The sequence below is a fragment of the Onychostoma macrolepis genome, chromosome 16, assembly GCF_012432095.1.
Source record: "Onychostoma macrolepis isolate SWU-2019 chromosome 16, ASM1243209v1, whole genome shotgun sequence".
Lineage (NCBI taxonomy): Eukaryota > Metazoa > Chordata > Actinopteri > Cypriniformes > Cyprinidae > Onychostoma > Onychostoma macrolepis.
In genome coordinates this window covers 9,823,494-9,839,286 of record NC_081170.1, presented here as the reverse complement: position 1 = coordinate 9,839,286, position 15,793 = coordinate 9,823,494, and the positions used below count along the sequence as shown (strand labels likewise).

Below are 15,793 nucleotides of genomic sequence, written 5' to 3'. Positions count from 1 at the left end.
AAGTCCGTGATTCTAATCGCACTAAGAAACCCATAAAAACGGAGTACAATTACATCATTGCACTTTTGCGAGTATGAGGTCAAGGTAGCGACGAAACTTTGCAGACAAGAACAAAAGGACATTGCGTGGACTTGCATGGCTTGTACTGACCATCCACCTGACATTTTAAAGAAACTGTCCACAAATGAAGCCAGGTGTCTCCTTCACAGATGTGCCATTGAGGGAGGAAGGTGGCAGCAGGGGCTCTAGCGTTCTTTGATCCACAATCCTACTACCGCAACCGGCTTTCTTTTCGGCTAAGCTCATTTTGTGCAAGTCAGAAAGTGAAGGCATGTCCCGTTCTGTTCTACACACCAAGTTTCCAAACAATGAATATGCTTTCACAGTGAAAGGTTAACTCAATCACCCACCGTGGCAACAGCATGGGTCTGGAGACAGGCAGAGATGACAGCTTATATCATTTCGCTCCCAGTGAAACCCTCAGAAAATGATGCGTGACAGGCTAGATTGGTCATAAAGCTCATTATTTAAGAGCTAACCGCCAACGAATGTGCCGGTTGTCACATCACGAGTTCCAAGCTGGTGATGGTTAACACATGTCCAACATCAAGCGGTGACACTCGCTACGGGAAAAAGGAATGCCTGTCGACTCCAGGGGTTAAAGCAAGGACATGAAATCCAAGCTCTTCGACAGCCCAAAGCACTCCGCGAAGCATGCAACACGCTGATGAACAATTACAGCCCGAAAAGGAACAGGAAACCAATTAAGACACTGGGAAGTTTAGATAGCTGTACATCCATTACAGGCTCGCAGACCTAGAAGTCTAGACCATGTCTGAAACGAAGCAGACTTGTGAGCTTTCACAGAAAAATCAATGGAAATTCCGAAGATTTCATTATCAGTCCAAATTATTGGTTTTAGGACAGAATCGCATGATAAATAAACAGCTTAAACAAACTTGGTGCCGGTTTACTCTAGTGACGCAAGTGGCAGCGAATATTATTTCACTGGTTTAATTAAGTGGTGACACATGTCAGTCAAGCCAGAGTCAAAGAACGACTCAAAACAAATAAGATCGAGTTTCCTCTTAAGGGAGCTGACCCTCCGGACAAGCTAAACCAGAGACCAAGGTCAACCACAGCCTCCGCGCAATGAAATGGCCCACACACACACACACACACTAATCTAATTTTATCCAATGCTTTAAAATGAGAAAGGGGAAAAGGTAGTACATACACATGTGCTTGCCACTAATATGAATGAAAGTCTGAACTGAAACCAAAAATATACAAACGCTGAAAGAAATAATTATGGAAAAGAAAGAGGTTGGATGTAGGAGCCACTCAAGCATAAGTGCCTGACAGGGCGGTTTAAGCCAAGCTGCTTGACTCCTCTCGCTGCAGTCTCATTTTACACGGACTTAAACCTGGTCCTCTGGGATTGTGGGGGGTAAGGATCGTTTTCACTTCGACCCCTTGCATGTACTGGCTCCTTGCAGTTGATTTATCCAATTCCGATTCCAGGTCGGTGGGATTCCAAGCGGTCTCACTCCAGGAGCCGTAGACTGTTAAAAGGTCAGCTGCCAATTGATACAGTGCTGACCCGCACTACAGAAGTTTTAAACATAGTAGACTCAAAACAAATGCATTGTTAAACATTTCCATATGAAGGCATGAAGCGATTCACATCATTGGAAGTGACCCCTGCTTCATAGCTTGGGGTAAAACCGATTCCCCTTATCCCATTAAATCATCCTCTTCTCTTCACTCAGAAGATAATGTTGGTAGTTTCAATGACACATGCTTGTTTTTCTTACAGAAATGCAGGGTTTTTGGTAGGGATGTAAACTGAATTTGCACTAGTAATTATAAAATAGTAATACAATTACATAAATATTTTTAATAAAAATAACACTTAATCGATTTGATTATTAACATTACAAAGAGTTAAAAAAAAAATTGGTTTAAACAAAAACACACCATTTAAAGCAGCAGACGACATAGCCTAAATGCTTGTTGTAAACAGAACGTTAACATCTTTTGGAGTAGACGGACACTAATACAGTTAACTTTAGTTGTCATTCTTAGTGGGAATGGGCCTTAAGGGAAGGAAAACAAACGAACGAACAAACAAACATTCAGATGAAATACAACAATGCTTCCTATATCAGTGGCCCTGCAAATCAACCACAAAATTAATTACTGTGGACTGTAAGAGACCACAATGATTTACAGATGACAAGATTTGAAACACCATTCAACTAAAAACTAAAATTCTTAAGCGCTCACAGACTACTCAAATCAGGGCCAATGAATGCAAAATTGGGAATTTAAGTCTTTGAGGACAAGACACAAAAATGCTAAGGCCATCAAAAGTGCAAGTCATAAAACCCGATTTCAAATAGAGCCTTTTCACAGACATTTTTATATATAAAGCCATTTGTAGTTGTGGTCTTTTTTGGTGTATGCTGAGGGCAAAAACAGAAATAAAAATCCTGCCTACTCATTCAAGGCCAACAACTGTAAACATAACTGATTCACAACTGATTCATTCGAGTCCACAATTAGCTGCAGAGGACTGCGTACTGTACCAGTGACATGCACTAATAAACCAAAATGGATGTTTTCCAATCCCCTAAACAGACAAAACACAGCCTTTCAGGCGACTGCTCTGAGCTACTAACTTGAACAGATAAACAGCAATCACAATTCAGTTTCCTAGTTCAGCATTACCTTTGTCGCCTTTGACAAGAAAATGGATTCAATTGCAACGAGACTGCCAAAAAAGAGCCAGGACTCCAAATCAATTCCAGACTATCTGCAACTGGAGATTTGGACAGAGCCTGATCACATTCCATGTTTCAACCTTGACTCCAGCCCTTCTCGGTTTTATACAGCTCAGAAAATGCGAACGAGCAATTAGGCTGTACAATGAAGCATGGAAATAGTGTGAGAACCTGGGGATGGCTGGTTTTTGATCGCCGGGTGTGTGGTTAAAAGAGAAATAACAGATTCCGAATGGCTATGACTATGCATGTGCACTGCTGGAGAAACTGCAAAAAAAAAGCCTCCACAGGCCTTTCATCAAACGTGGTATATGATAGTGTGTCGGGTGAGCGTGTGCATTCGCGAACATGGTCCCCTTCAGGATTTACAGGATGTCATGAATCCCCCGAGGTAGATGCAACCTGTTAGCAGATCTCCAGTTTGCCGTCAAGTGCTTTCTGCTTGGCGCGCAGAGGTGACGGCGGGAAAAAGAATGCAGGACAGATGCTCAAAGACTACTAGTTATGAAAGCTCATTAAACAGGCAGGAGGGCAACGCGGCCTCTCTGCTCTGCACTCCGTCACTGGAAGGCTAATAGGAACCAGGCAGAGGGAAACCGGTGACACCCGCCCAAACCTCCCTTTCCATACAGACCACTTCTTTTCCACCAATGGAAAATCTTGGGGACTGAAACCATTGCGTGTCTTCTCTGGAAGCCTACGATGCCGTATAAATACCGTAAAAGGGGCAATAAAAAAGCGCAACCGGAGTAAAGTGGTAATAAAACACCTGCCGCATTCAGCCGGACGCAGACCAGAGAGTCTATGAGGAGTTCAGAAGATGCATCGTGTCAGTGGTAATTGAACCATGTGGATCAATGGTCAACGTGAATCACTGTTAATGTACCTTAACTAGTCTCTATAATTTGTTTAATTGCAGCAATATTACTCTTCGGTTGTGCTAGAAGTGGACTAGCGCGCATGAAAATCTCAAAGCGCCATTATGTTACAGTCCTAAAAAGGATGTGACAACGCAACAGACAATAACAGAGTAAGTGGTGCTTGGAAGACAAAAATGCGCTGTATTATCCACAGACGGCGGCGCAGCCATTAAGATCCTCCAGAAGGCCAATATGTAGACCCTTTAGACATGCTTCAAAACAGATGGGTGGATGTGCCTGGGATGTCTGGTTCTGAATGCGTGTCTCCATGTGTGAGATTGAGGTGCTGGCAGCCGGTCTCTGGACATGCTTCCTCCAGCACACTGGGTAATAAAAACTTATCAGAGAGCGGAGTGGGAATGGAAGAGAGGAAACAGGAAGCGTTCCCACATTGTGGACACATTTTCAGACCTGCTACCTTTTTTTTTTTCTTTTTGATCATTCCTAACAACAATTTATCATCAATTTGTTGACTTTAAATGGTATTTCAATGTTTTGTTACATGATCCAGCAAAGTTGGTTTGTATTTTGTACAAATCTGAGTGCTTACCTTATACTGATGCACTGGTGAATTCGGCAGAAGGTCTCAAAGATGAACAAGCGGGCATTTTCAATGAAGTCCTCCAGGCAGGCCACGAGGAAAAAATCATTCACCAGCACCTTTAAAAAAATATAAACATTGACATTAGACACTGTGCATGAAAATGCATTCAATCCTATGTAGATTATGCTAAAACATGGAAGTTAAAAAAAAATTTATTAAAAAAAAAAAATCAGTTTCAAACTTTCACTTTTTATGACCCCCAAATATGACCCCCTAAAATATTAGGCTTTTTACTTCATAAAATACATTTCAAAATTTGTGGTGCATGTAAGACTTTGTAATATTTTTAAATGAATGACAGCAAGACTGCATTTATTTTATTAAAAATAAAGTAAAAAAGTAATATTGTGAAATATTACCAATTTAAAATAATTGTTTTCTATTTTTAAATATTTTTAAACATATTTAATTCCTGTGATCATAAAGCTGTATTTTCTATAGCCGTTACTCTGTGATAAACTTTTGTCAGGATTCTGTGATGAACAAAGTTCAGAAGTACAGCATTTATTTGTATTTTTTTGTAACAATGTAAATGTCTTTACTGTTACTTTTGATCAGTTTAATGCATCCCAGCTGAATAAAATAATATTTAAAAAGGTAGTGCATGTTTTATATTGTGACAAATTTAAATAAATATAAATCTTATTTGTAAAATATAAATGTCTGACTATATTCTGATACATTGTTTATGTAAATGTTCTTGTGTTCGTTTCTTCGTAAATATATGTATATGCTCTCATTGTCACATGTTTTACGAGAAGCATTCGTTCACAGCCTTTGCTGGAACACAGAAAACTGTGGCTAAACGGGACAATGAGCAGAACAGGAAGTTTATATAAACTCAGAACTGAAATAAAAACAGTTCCACTTCATCCTGAGGTCTCTGTAATAGCACCTGGTTGGGGAATAACGGTATGGGAAAAAAGCCAAAAGCAAGGCAAATTAAAATAGAATTACAGCAAATCGTGGAAATGAATGCAGGAGAGGCCTATAGCTAACATATACAACGGTGTTTAATGCTATCCTCACAGGAGAAAACCAGTATCTGGAAGCACAAAAAAAAAAAAAAAACTAGGGTCATTCTCGGCACTCCAAACTAACCGCAGATCTTGGAATTCCACAGCCCCCACATGAAACAGGGCAGGAACAGAGCCAGCCACCAAATTCACCGCAATGGCTGAGACTTATCACCGTTTGTCTTGCCCGTTGCCACAGGGTCCACCGGGCTGCGCGGTGGAACCAATTTACAGTGCCACTGCTTTCAAACATCTCAACTACTGTCTACTATCAATCTCAGACGCTCAGCAGCTGAGTTCTGATCACCGCATACTAACCTCCACATCCTGCAGAGACCTGGTGTGCTTTACCTTGCAGTCAAAACGCAAACAGTCAGTGCATTCCACACGGCTGAAGACATGTGCGAGCCCCCGCTGTCCCTGCACGGTTCACATGCAGCCCCCGTCCCGCAACTTTGTGTGCGCGTCTGTGCTCACAGCCCACGCTTTGTTTGCTTATGCTTTAAGAGCTACTATCTCCGTGGTTCTGCTTGAAGAAATCCCAACTACATGGCCATGGCCCTATCAGCCAACACACATTTCATCATTGACAATGTCTTATCTTAAGCTGATAACAGTTTGCTAAAGTGCTATAATTACTGTCGAGGTTTTTCTGTAAGAGGGGAAGAGAACAAGGCTAAGACATTTTCAAAGTAGCACAAAAAACCCATCAATTTCAGCTTACTGGAATCTTAAAGTGCAGCTTTTTGATTTTTTTTTTCTTTTAGTCTTCAAAAAGATTGAAAACAGGACTATATAAGGTTGTGTCTATGTTTTATGCATAGCATAGACATTATGAGCCCAAACCATTGTGCAAATGGCCCCTCTCCGCTGAGATGGATCAAGTGAAGAAGGAAAAATTATAAAAGCTGACTGGATAAGCATGATAAGGTAATCACGATGCAAAGTAAGCAATGTGATGATCCACAGCTTGAAGAAAATCCCAGAACACTTATGCGGTCAGTCTCTACAGATCCAGGACCGTGTCCAGTTGGATTGAATCACAGGCCTGCAGAACCTCTGGAGCCATGGGTGCTGATGATATGCTAAAGAATTGCTTGTAAACAACGGTACTGTATTTGGGTCATTTTAGGTTGTTTTAGACATCTAGTTTGGGGTCAGTATGAATTAAAAAAAAAACACTTATTCAGTATTAAATCGATTAAAAGTGACAGTAAAGACTTTTATAACGTTACAAAATATTTCCATTTCAAATAAACTCTTATTAAACTAAATGGTTATTTTGAACTTTCTATTCATCAAAAGATATATACATCACCGTTTCCACAAAAATATTAAGCGTTAACGGTTTATTAACTGGTCAATAATAAGAAATGTTTCTTGAGCATCAAATAATTTCTGATAGCTCATGTGACACTAAAGACAGGTGGTGTGTGTTATACATATATAAAACAAAAAAAAAAACACAAAACATTGTTTTAAAGACTAATAAATGTTAAATAAGAGAAAAACTTTCCAGTGGTCCTGAATTAAAATTAATTTTAGACTCTTACAGGACTTGTATAAGTGATGTTATTTATTTAAAATGGTGACAAAGGATCAATGGACAAATACGCAAATATATCTGAACAAAAAAATAAAGTGTATAAATAACATTTAGTTTGAACTCCTGAGGGGGAGAGAACATTTTTGGAGGTCATGCACCTCTTTTCAATAATATTTTCTTTATTGATGAAAAAAATGCTCTTTTGGGTCATTTCACTTTTTTTCCATTTGTTTGAAAGTAAGAGGATGTTTGTTTTTGTACAAGTAAAGGCGGTCAAGCACAGACAGTCTGATGACTCGCAAGGCTTCGGCAGCCTATCAGGAAAAGCCTTGGGCTGTTGTAGACGGGCAACTCTGATTTTCTAAGTCATCATTCAATCAGACTGTGAATTTGCGTGCATTTAGAGCTGACATACATCTGAGCCTAGCCAGTTATGCTCACATGCCACACAGTTTAACTTTTTTTTGTAGCTTGTGATGTTGAAAACGCCTCAGGCTTTCATAATCAGGGTCAGGACTAATTAGTGACCATTTACGCAGTGTCTGGGCTGTGCGCTCGTTGTAGAATATGCCTGGTTCTGGAGGTCCAGTAGCCGGAGGGCTCTCACGAGATCTCACAGATGCAGGTGTGCTAATTACTGCTAGCCTTACAAAGCCTGGCCTCCAAGCATGCAAAGTGTAATAGCGATCTCCCAAATGGCTCGATCAGTTGGACCTGCAGAGACCCCCACCAGAAAACATGACTCCTGGTGATTTGGGCCTCGTTTTCCTCTCTGCTTCTTGACGATAAACGTCTAGAATGAAAAACAGCTGGCCTGATCAAATGGGCACTCTCACAGGAGTAAATGTTTATAAATCATGTCAGCGTTTTAGGAAGGTTCCCATTTCAACGATAAGTTGGGTTATTTAATTCTCCTATAAAAAGCCTGCGATTTAACATATGAGGTTCTTGTTGCTAAAAACTGAATTGTTTTATTTTAGGCAATGGCAGAAGATGGGCAGTGCAACTGGTCTTTGAATTCATAATCATTTAGAGAACAAGAATGAGCTTCGACATAAGTGCACACTAGGCTAAAGGCACTCAAGCTAATTACGCTTGGGATGAATCTTTGTAATGTAATGTGTTTACTGCAACCAAGAATGCGCCTGAAGGCCATTTCTGGCTTTTATCACACTGAGACTTTCTTATTCAAAGTAAAATACTTTTTGCCGTTTAAGATTTGGCACATTTGTGGGGCAGCTTACCAAATGCATTTAGGTCGAAATGTAATGTTTTCCAGGGTCAGAATGGTGAACAAATCTCGGTGCTGTGCCAACGATGTCTGCAATCGCATGGTAGCAAAATTCTTTGCACTATGGTAATGATAAAACCAATGTATTGTACGGTTTTCTTTATGTGCTTTTGAGGATGAGCATAGACTGATGCTTTTAAGATCTGAAGATCATGCAAAAGCACCATAAAAGTGGTCTTTATTGCTCATATACCATATTCCAAGACTTCAGAAGCCATATGATAGCTTTGGAAAATTTAAATTGGTATACTAAACTAAAATATGCAATACAGAACTTCATACAAAAGTCATACAAATGTATTTGGAATATGGCTCACAAGTCGTATGGACCACTTTTATGATATTTTAATAGTGCCTTGAAAACTTCAGTTTCATTTCAATAAACACTGCATGGAACAGAGCGACTATCAGAGTCTTCAGAATTTCTCAAAAAAAAAAAAGATATTTATAATTACAATTTCAATTTTTGGAGGCAAGCTATTCCTTTGAAACGGAGCTCATCACTATTTCATTGTGTTTTTGTTTTTCGGTGCTGTGTTGGCACTATAAGTAAGTAGTTTAACTGTAAAAACAGAAAGAATGACACAGCAGGGCAAGGGTGAAAACTGATGAAGTGACCATTATGGAAGGCCATTTATAAACGGGAACAAAAATACAGATCATTGGCTTGTCTGTACCACAGAAAGCTCTTTCCAGTGCGTGTGTCCGCCTCTGCTCACCAAAAGCACTTCTTGTTAACCATCCCACTGATCTGACAATTACCGGCTATCATAAAAACATGACAAATGGTGAGTCAGAGGCTCTTTCAGGGGCCCACTTCCACAGCTGGCCATGACACCGCGGCACGAAGAGACCGCTGTGCTTTAAGACCCCTTTCAGGGCCTGAAACAGAAGGATAGGCTGTTTGTGGCTGCAGAAAAGTGACACACAGCATTGCTAATGACTATCACCAGTTCTAGGAAAGTTAAGAGGACACCTCTGACCAATCAGAGGTCGGAGACTCGTTGTGATGACATCACATCTCCTCATTAGGGAAATTGAGACATCATCTGCGTAAATTACAAAGCTAAAGGCTTTTTGTGGCCAGACAAGCAGTGAAGGATGAGCTCAACGTCTTAGGAGAAGGATAGTCTATTCAAACGCTTTCGCTAATGGAACCGGTTATGAAACGTTATGAATCTTACGTTATGAATCTTACGCTTTTGGAAAAACAGGAACATGACAGAAGATGCAATCAATCTGCAAAGTCCCTATAAAGAGGAGGGTGTGCCATGCTTTTAAAGGACACGCTGAGAAACAAGCTAATAAAAAGGTAACAGAAAAAGACAGCTGGAACTTACCGCCTCACACTCTCTCAGCTTCCTCTGAGCACTATCAAAGTCAAAGTTCACATATAGACACTCCACAAACTCCGTGATGGGATCTTTGTAGGTGTACGACTCCTAAAAAGAAAACAACAAAATAAAAAATAAAAACAATGCAATTTAATGGAAAGCTCACACACAAATTAAATGTCCTTTTTTACATATACAGTTGGTTCTTAAATTGGGGTGTGTTTCTCATTGTAAAATTACTTGATGACATGCATGCAAGTGTTTTATTAACAAATAAAATATCACATTACATGCAGAACTGATATCAGCTGTTCAAGTACAAAATTACTGCTGCTTTCATCTTGTGGTTACAAACTTGGCTGTCGCCAAACTGTTGCATCTACTTTCTTAATTGGCACAAGCTGATAATTAATTTGCCTACAGTATGTAACATATATGGCTGATTTAATGAGAATTATCTTTTAATAGTAAAACTTCCTTAAGAAGACTTGGAAAACAGTGCTCAAGTCATATGGACAATTTTTATGGCATATTTTCTGTACTTGACAGCAGCCCAACTTTTCATCCACATATTTTCATGTAGATTTTGCAATTTCACAAAAGAAAATGCTGGATGGAAACACCAAGATGTGAATGAAAAATAAATAAATGCAGAAAGAGAGAATTCCTAGATAAAAAAAATAAAATAAAAAAAAAGTAATATGACTTTCTAAATTTAGAAAAAAACTTACATTTAATAAAAGTCTAATTGGCCTTTCCAGTGGATACCACTTTATTTACCATTTTATTTCTACTTTGAACCAATTTAATTAAAATGTCAAAAAGTGTCAAATAAATTAAATTTGCTGCTTTGACTGAAACATCCCATATTTTCTATATACTGAAAAGAACAGCCTTTGCATTCTACAAAATATCTTCTTTTGTGCTACATAGTAGAAAGAAAATCTTGGTTTCAAACAATATAAAGGTGTGCAGATGATCAGAGAACTTTAATTTTTGGTTCAACCTGGCTGTATATAATACTGAGCAAAAACCTCTGCCTAATGTGCCATGTCTGTAAACGGCCAAAGGTTGAGAGATTTAGCACAGTCCCTTTAGCAGAGGATCTGATGGGATGAGTCTGATTTGGATATGTGATAGTCTCTGGGTCTTCCCTGGATCTAAATACCACAGATGCTTAAATAACCATGAGAGAGGAAATTTGCGCAGGGAGTATGGTGAGCACCTCAGGACACATGTTTAAGTGATTACGCAAAGGCTACGGGGACAAGCTTATTTGGATTTCAGTGTCATTGATCTCTGAAGAAGCTACTGTTGTTGGACATGGAGACATCGGAACACTACAATCAGACTGTCCAGCACAATTCATCAAATCTAATGGGTTCAAGACTCACACGGCCTGAGGAGGCACATAGATAAACAGAGCTTTTATTTTCTGGCCAATATACACTGCTTTTTCATTCATTCATTTCCACAGACACAATGAGGTATAAGATTCCCTGCAATGTGCTGGATGTATTAAATTCAAATAAAAATATACTTTTTTTAACACGAGAGAGAATGTGTTGTTTGATCTGGTGTGGGTAACCTCCCATTGAAAACATCTTTCAGTAGATGCAAGGCCAGTGTGGATGACTGCAGGAAGACCAACAGAAAACTAAACAGTTATGAAATCAAACACCACCTGACCAATAGTATTGCTCCTACTGAAATAAAAGGATAAAGGATTAAAACTTTAAGAAACTATAGTGTAGAATAAATAGAAAAATAAACAACTTTTTAATTATATATATATATATATATATATATATATATATATATATATATATATATATATATATATATATATATATATATATATATATATATATATATATATATATATATGTATGTATGTATGTATGTATGTATGTATGTATGTATCTATCTATCTATCTATCTATCCATCCATCTACATATATACATATACACACACATATATACATATACACACATATTATTATTGTATTTATTTCTATTTTTAATTAAATTTTTTTTAGTGATGCATCAAATTCAAACATACAAACACACACACAAGTGGTCAGAATTATTGGCACCCTTGATAAATATGATCAAAGGCGGCTGTGAAAATTAATCTGCATTGTTAATCCTTTTGATCTTTCATTTAAAAAATTCACAAAAATCTAACCTTTCATTGGATAATAAGAATTAAAGATGGGGGGAAATATCATTATGAAATAAATGTTTTTCTCAAATACATGGACACAATTATTGGTACCCCTAGAAATTCTTATGAGTAAAATCTCTGAAGTATATTCCAATTCATATTCACAATTTTGAGCACTCCAGGGTGATTATGAACATGAAATTATCCAGCCATGGCTTCCTGTTTCACAGAAATATATATAGGAGGGAAAACAAAGGCCAAATTCCCTTAATCATCCATCACAATGAGAAAAAACAAAGATTATATTTTTGATGTGCAGCAAAAGATAATTGAGCTTCACAAATTAGTGAAGTGGCTTTAAGAAAGAAAAAAAAAAAAAAAAAAAAAAGTGTTGTTTGGGAGGGTTTCAAGAAAAATTATCCTAGCTCATCCAAAAACAAACTTCAGCATATTCAGTTATCAGACACGACTGGAACTTCAAATGGGACTGGCTTCTATGGTCAAATGAAACTAAAAAATTAGTTTTTTAGCAGCAAACACTCAAGATGGGTTTGGTGAACCCTGGGATAAAAAGTACCCCATGTGTACAATGAAATGTACTGCTGTATTTTTGATGTTGTGGGCCTATATTTGTGCTGGAGGTCCTGGACATCTTGTTTAGACACATGGCATCATGGATTCTACCAAATACCAACAGATAAAAAAAATCAATAAGTGACTGACTCTGTTAGAAATCTTATAATGGGCCATGTTTGGATCTTCCAACCGTACAATAATCCAAACACAAACCTCAAAAACAACACAAAAATGGGTCACTGAGCACAAAACCAAGGTTCTGCTATGGCCATTCCAGTCCTCTGACATGAACCCTATAGACAATGAGTCGGGTGAACTGAGGAGAAGCAGCACCAACATGGAGCTGGGAATCTAAAGGGTCTGGAGTGATTCTGAACGAAGGAATGGTCTCTGATCTCTTGTCAGGTGTTCTCTAATAGAGGTCGACCGATAGTGGATTTTCCCGATACCGATAGATAGGTTGGACCACACTGACCAATACCGATTAATCAACCAATAGTTTTCAAAATGGATACTGAAAGAAAGCTAGTGCTTTACTATTTAAAACAAACAAACAAAAAACAGTAACAGTACTGAACCATACATTGTAAATGAATAAAAATATTAATATTATTTACTATATTGATTAAAGTTATTTCATAGTTTGCTAATGTTAAAAGAAGAAACTTTTTTTTTTTAATTTAGCCTATTAGTTGCTAATAGTGAATGTTGAAATGAACACACTCTAACAAGGAAAGATACTTCGACAGTTTTCATTAATGCTACAAATGGACTCTTATTGTTAAGTGATACCATTTAATTTCAACAATCATGCTTAAAGATGGCCATCTTTAAATATCTACACAAAGCCATAGCATTAAAATTGCATACATATGGATATTGTATGTGTACTCACACACTTTATATGCTTCTATTTTTTAACACTTGATAATTATCTAATAAAAAATAAAACAAATGTTAGTCACACACCGGGCAAAAGCGCAGCACTGCGTCTAGGAGAACTCAGAGGTATCACTCACACACACACACACACACCCCATTGCGTTCAACTCAAGTGGCAGTCTAAAACAATTTATTTAATCCCCAAACGGACATAAGTTTGCTTCAAGAATGAACAATGTGGCATAAATGAGTTTGAAGTTCGGTGTTTAAAAAAACAGAGCAAGCCGAAAGAGAAATCGCGATCTATTACAGCTCTCTATATGAAGCATACAGACTTTATTACAGCCACAGAAAGACAAACGTTTTGCTGAAAAATGCACAATACATAATTTATAGCCTAGGGTGAAGTCATTATGTACATTCACAATGATTTGGGACAAATATAAATGTAATTTAATAGAAAACTATGTGAATGGCGCTCTGTTCCACGGCAGGTTTTTCTGTCGGCTGTATTTAAATGCGCGTCTGGGGTTTCCTGCTCTGTGCAGCGCGCAGTATCACGTGTCAAAATAAACAACACATGCTGTCAGAGATTTCCGCCTCTAGAGGCCGCTCTCGTACTGTATAATGCCAGCGGACCCTTCTCAGCCACTCCAGCAATGGTTGCAAACCGGAAAACTATCGGCATGGATTTTTGGCGATAACCGATAGTTGCGGCAATCAACTATCGGTGCCGATTAATATGCAAAACCGATGAATCAGTCGACCTCTATTCTCTAACCTTTATAGCCGTTTATAGTTGTTAAACTGGCAAATGGAGGTTTCAAAAAGTATTGAATAAAAGGGTGCCGTTAATTGTGGCCAATGTGTATTAGAGAAAAACATTTATTACAATGATATTTCCCCCATTTTAAATTCTTATTATCCAATGAAAGGTTAGATTTTTGTGATTTAAAAAAAATAAAAGATCAATGCAGATTCATTTTCACAGCCTTCTTTGATCATATTTACCAAGGGTGCCAATAATTCTGACCACTACTGTACATACAACTAGTTGTATGCATTGCTCAGGTGTGATTTTGGCCCATTCTTCCACACAAACAGTCTTCAAACCTTGAAGGTTCCATAGGCCTCTTCTATGAACTCTGATCTTTAGTTCTTCCCATAGATTTTCTATTGGATTCAAGTCAGGTGATTGGCTGGCCATTCTAGCAGCTTTACTTTCTTTCTCTGAAACCAATTGAGAGTTTCCTTGGCTGTGTGTTTGGGATCATTGTCTTGCTGAAATGTCCACCCTCATTTCATCATCATCCTGGTAGATGGCAGCAGATTTTTATCAAGAATGTCTCGATATTTGACCTCCAAACATGGTGTGTATTATGGCATCAGAAGGCTACAATTTTTGTCTCATCTGACCAGACTATATTCTCCCAGTATTTCACAGGCTTATCTAAATGTTGTGCAGCAAACTTTAAACGAGGTTCAACATGCTTTCTCTTTAGCAATAGAGCCTTGTGTGGTGAGCGATACAGGCCACGGCGGTTGAATGCTTCACTTATTGTTTTCTCTGAAACAATTCTACATGCTAATTCCAGGTCTTTCTGAAGCTCTCCACAAGTGATCCTTGGCTCTTGGACAACTCTTCTGATAATTTGTTTCACTCCTCTGTCAAAAATCTTGCGAGGAGCACCTGGTCGTGGCCGGTTTATGGTAAAATGATGTTCTTTTCACTTCTGGATTATGGCCCCAACAGTCTTCACTGGAACATTCAGAAGTATAGAAATCCTTCTGTAACCAATGCCATCAGTATGTTTTGCAACAATAAGGTTGCGAAGGTTTTGAGAAAGCTCTTTGCTTTTACCCATCATTAAATGTTTCTTGTGTGACACGTTGGTCATGAGACACCTTTTTATAGGCCATCAGTTGGGACTGAACCAGCTAATATTAATTTCCACTGACAAGGGACTTTCTAATTACTGATAGATTTCAGCTGGTGTCTTGGCTTTCCATGCCTTTTTGCACCTCCCTTTCTTCACGTGTTCAATATTTTTTCCCTGTGTCATTCCACTTTATTACACACAACTTAATTTCTGAACTTATTCGTTTTGCTTCCTTTGTATGTATGGATTACTTCGATTGTTACCGACATCTGGTGAAAATTTCATGTCAACAGCATCTTTACAAACATATTTACTGAGAAAAATGGTGACGTGTTCAACACTTATTTTACCCGCTGTATATTTGTTAGTCGCTTTGGATAAAAGCGTCTGATAAATAATGTAAAGATAGATAGATAGATAGATAGATATATATAAGGGGTGTAATGGTACACAAATATGACGGTTCGGTACGTACCTTGGTTTTAACGTCACGGTTCGGTACAGCACGGGGAAAAACTAAACTTTTTTTTTTTTTTTTTAAATAGTGGTTTACTGAACAAGTTGCTCTCTCTTTAAATACATTCAGTTATAGTTTAAATTTTCTTAGTGATAAAAATCTACCTCAGCTTATGCTTAAAACTATAGGGAGCCCTTTTACATTATAAGGTTACAACTAGGCCTAACAACTTAACCCAAACTTAAATTTAATTACTATTTATTTTTAAATAGATGATCAACACTCAACTTAAAAAAAAATAATAAATAATAAAATAGTATACAAACATGTAAAC

General features: G+C 37.9%; 1 protein-coding gene across 1 annotated transcript in view; it reads right to left on the bottom strand.

Annotated features, from left to right (window-relative positions):
- The window catches only part of eif3ea (eukaryotic translation initiation factor 3, subunit E, a), a 74,161-nt gene that overhangs the window by 3,740 nt on the left and 54,628 nt on the right, over positions 1–15,793 (bottom strand). Inside the window, exons 9-10 of the mRNA XM_058746595.1 lie at positions 9,504–9,605; positions 4,257–4,366 (exon numbers count right to left, since the gene is read on the bottom strand). Of these exons, the coding sequence (XP_058602578.1) occupies positions 4,257–4,366; positions 9,504–9,605 (212 nt within the window). The remainder of the gene's footprint in view (positions 1–4,256; positions 4,367–9,503; positions 9,606–15,793) is intronic.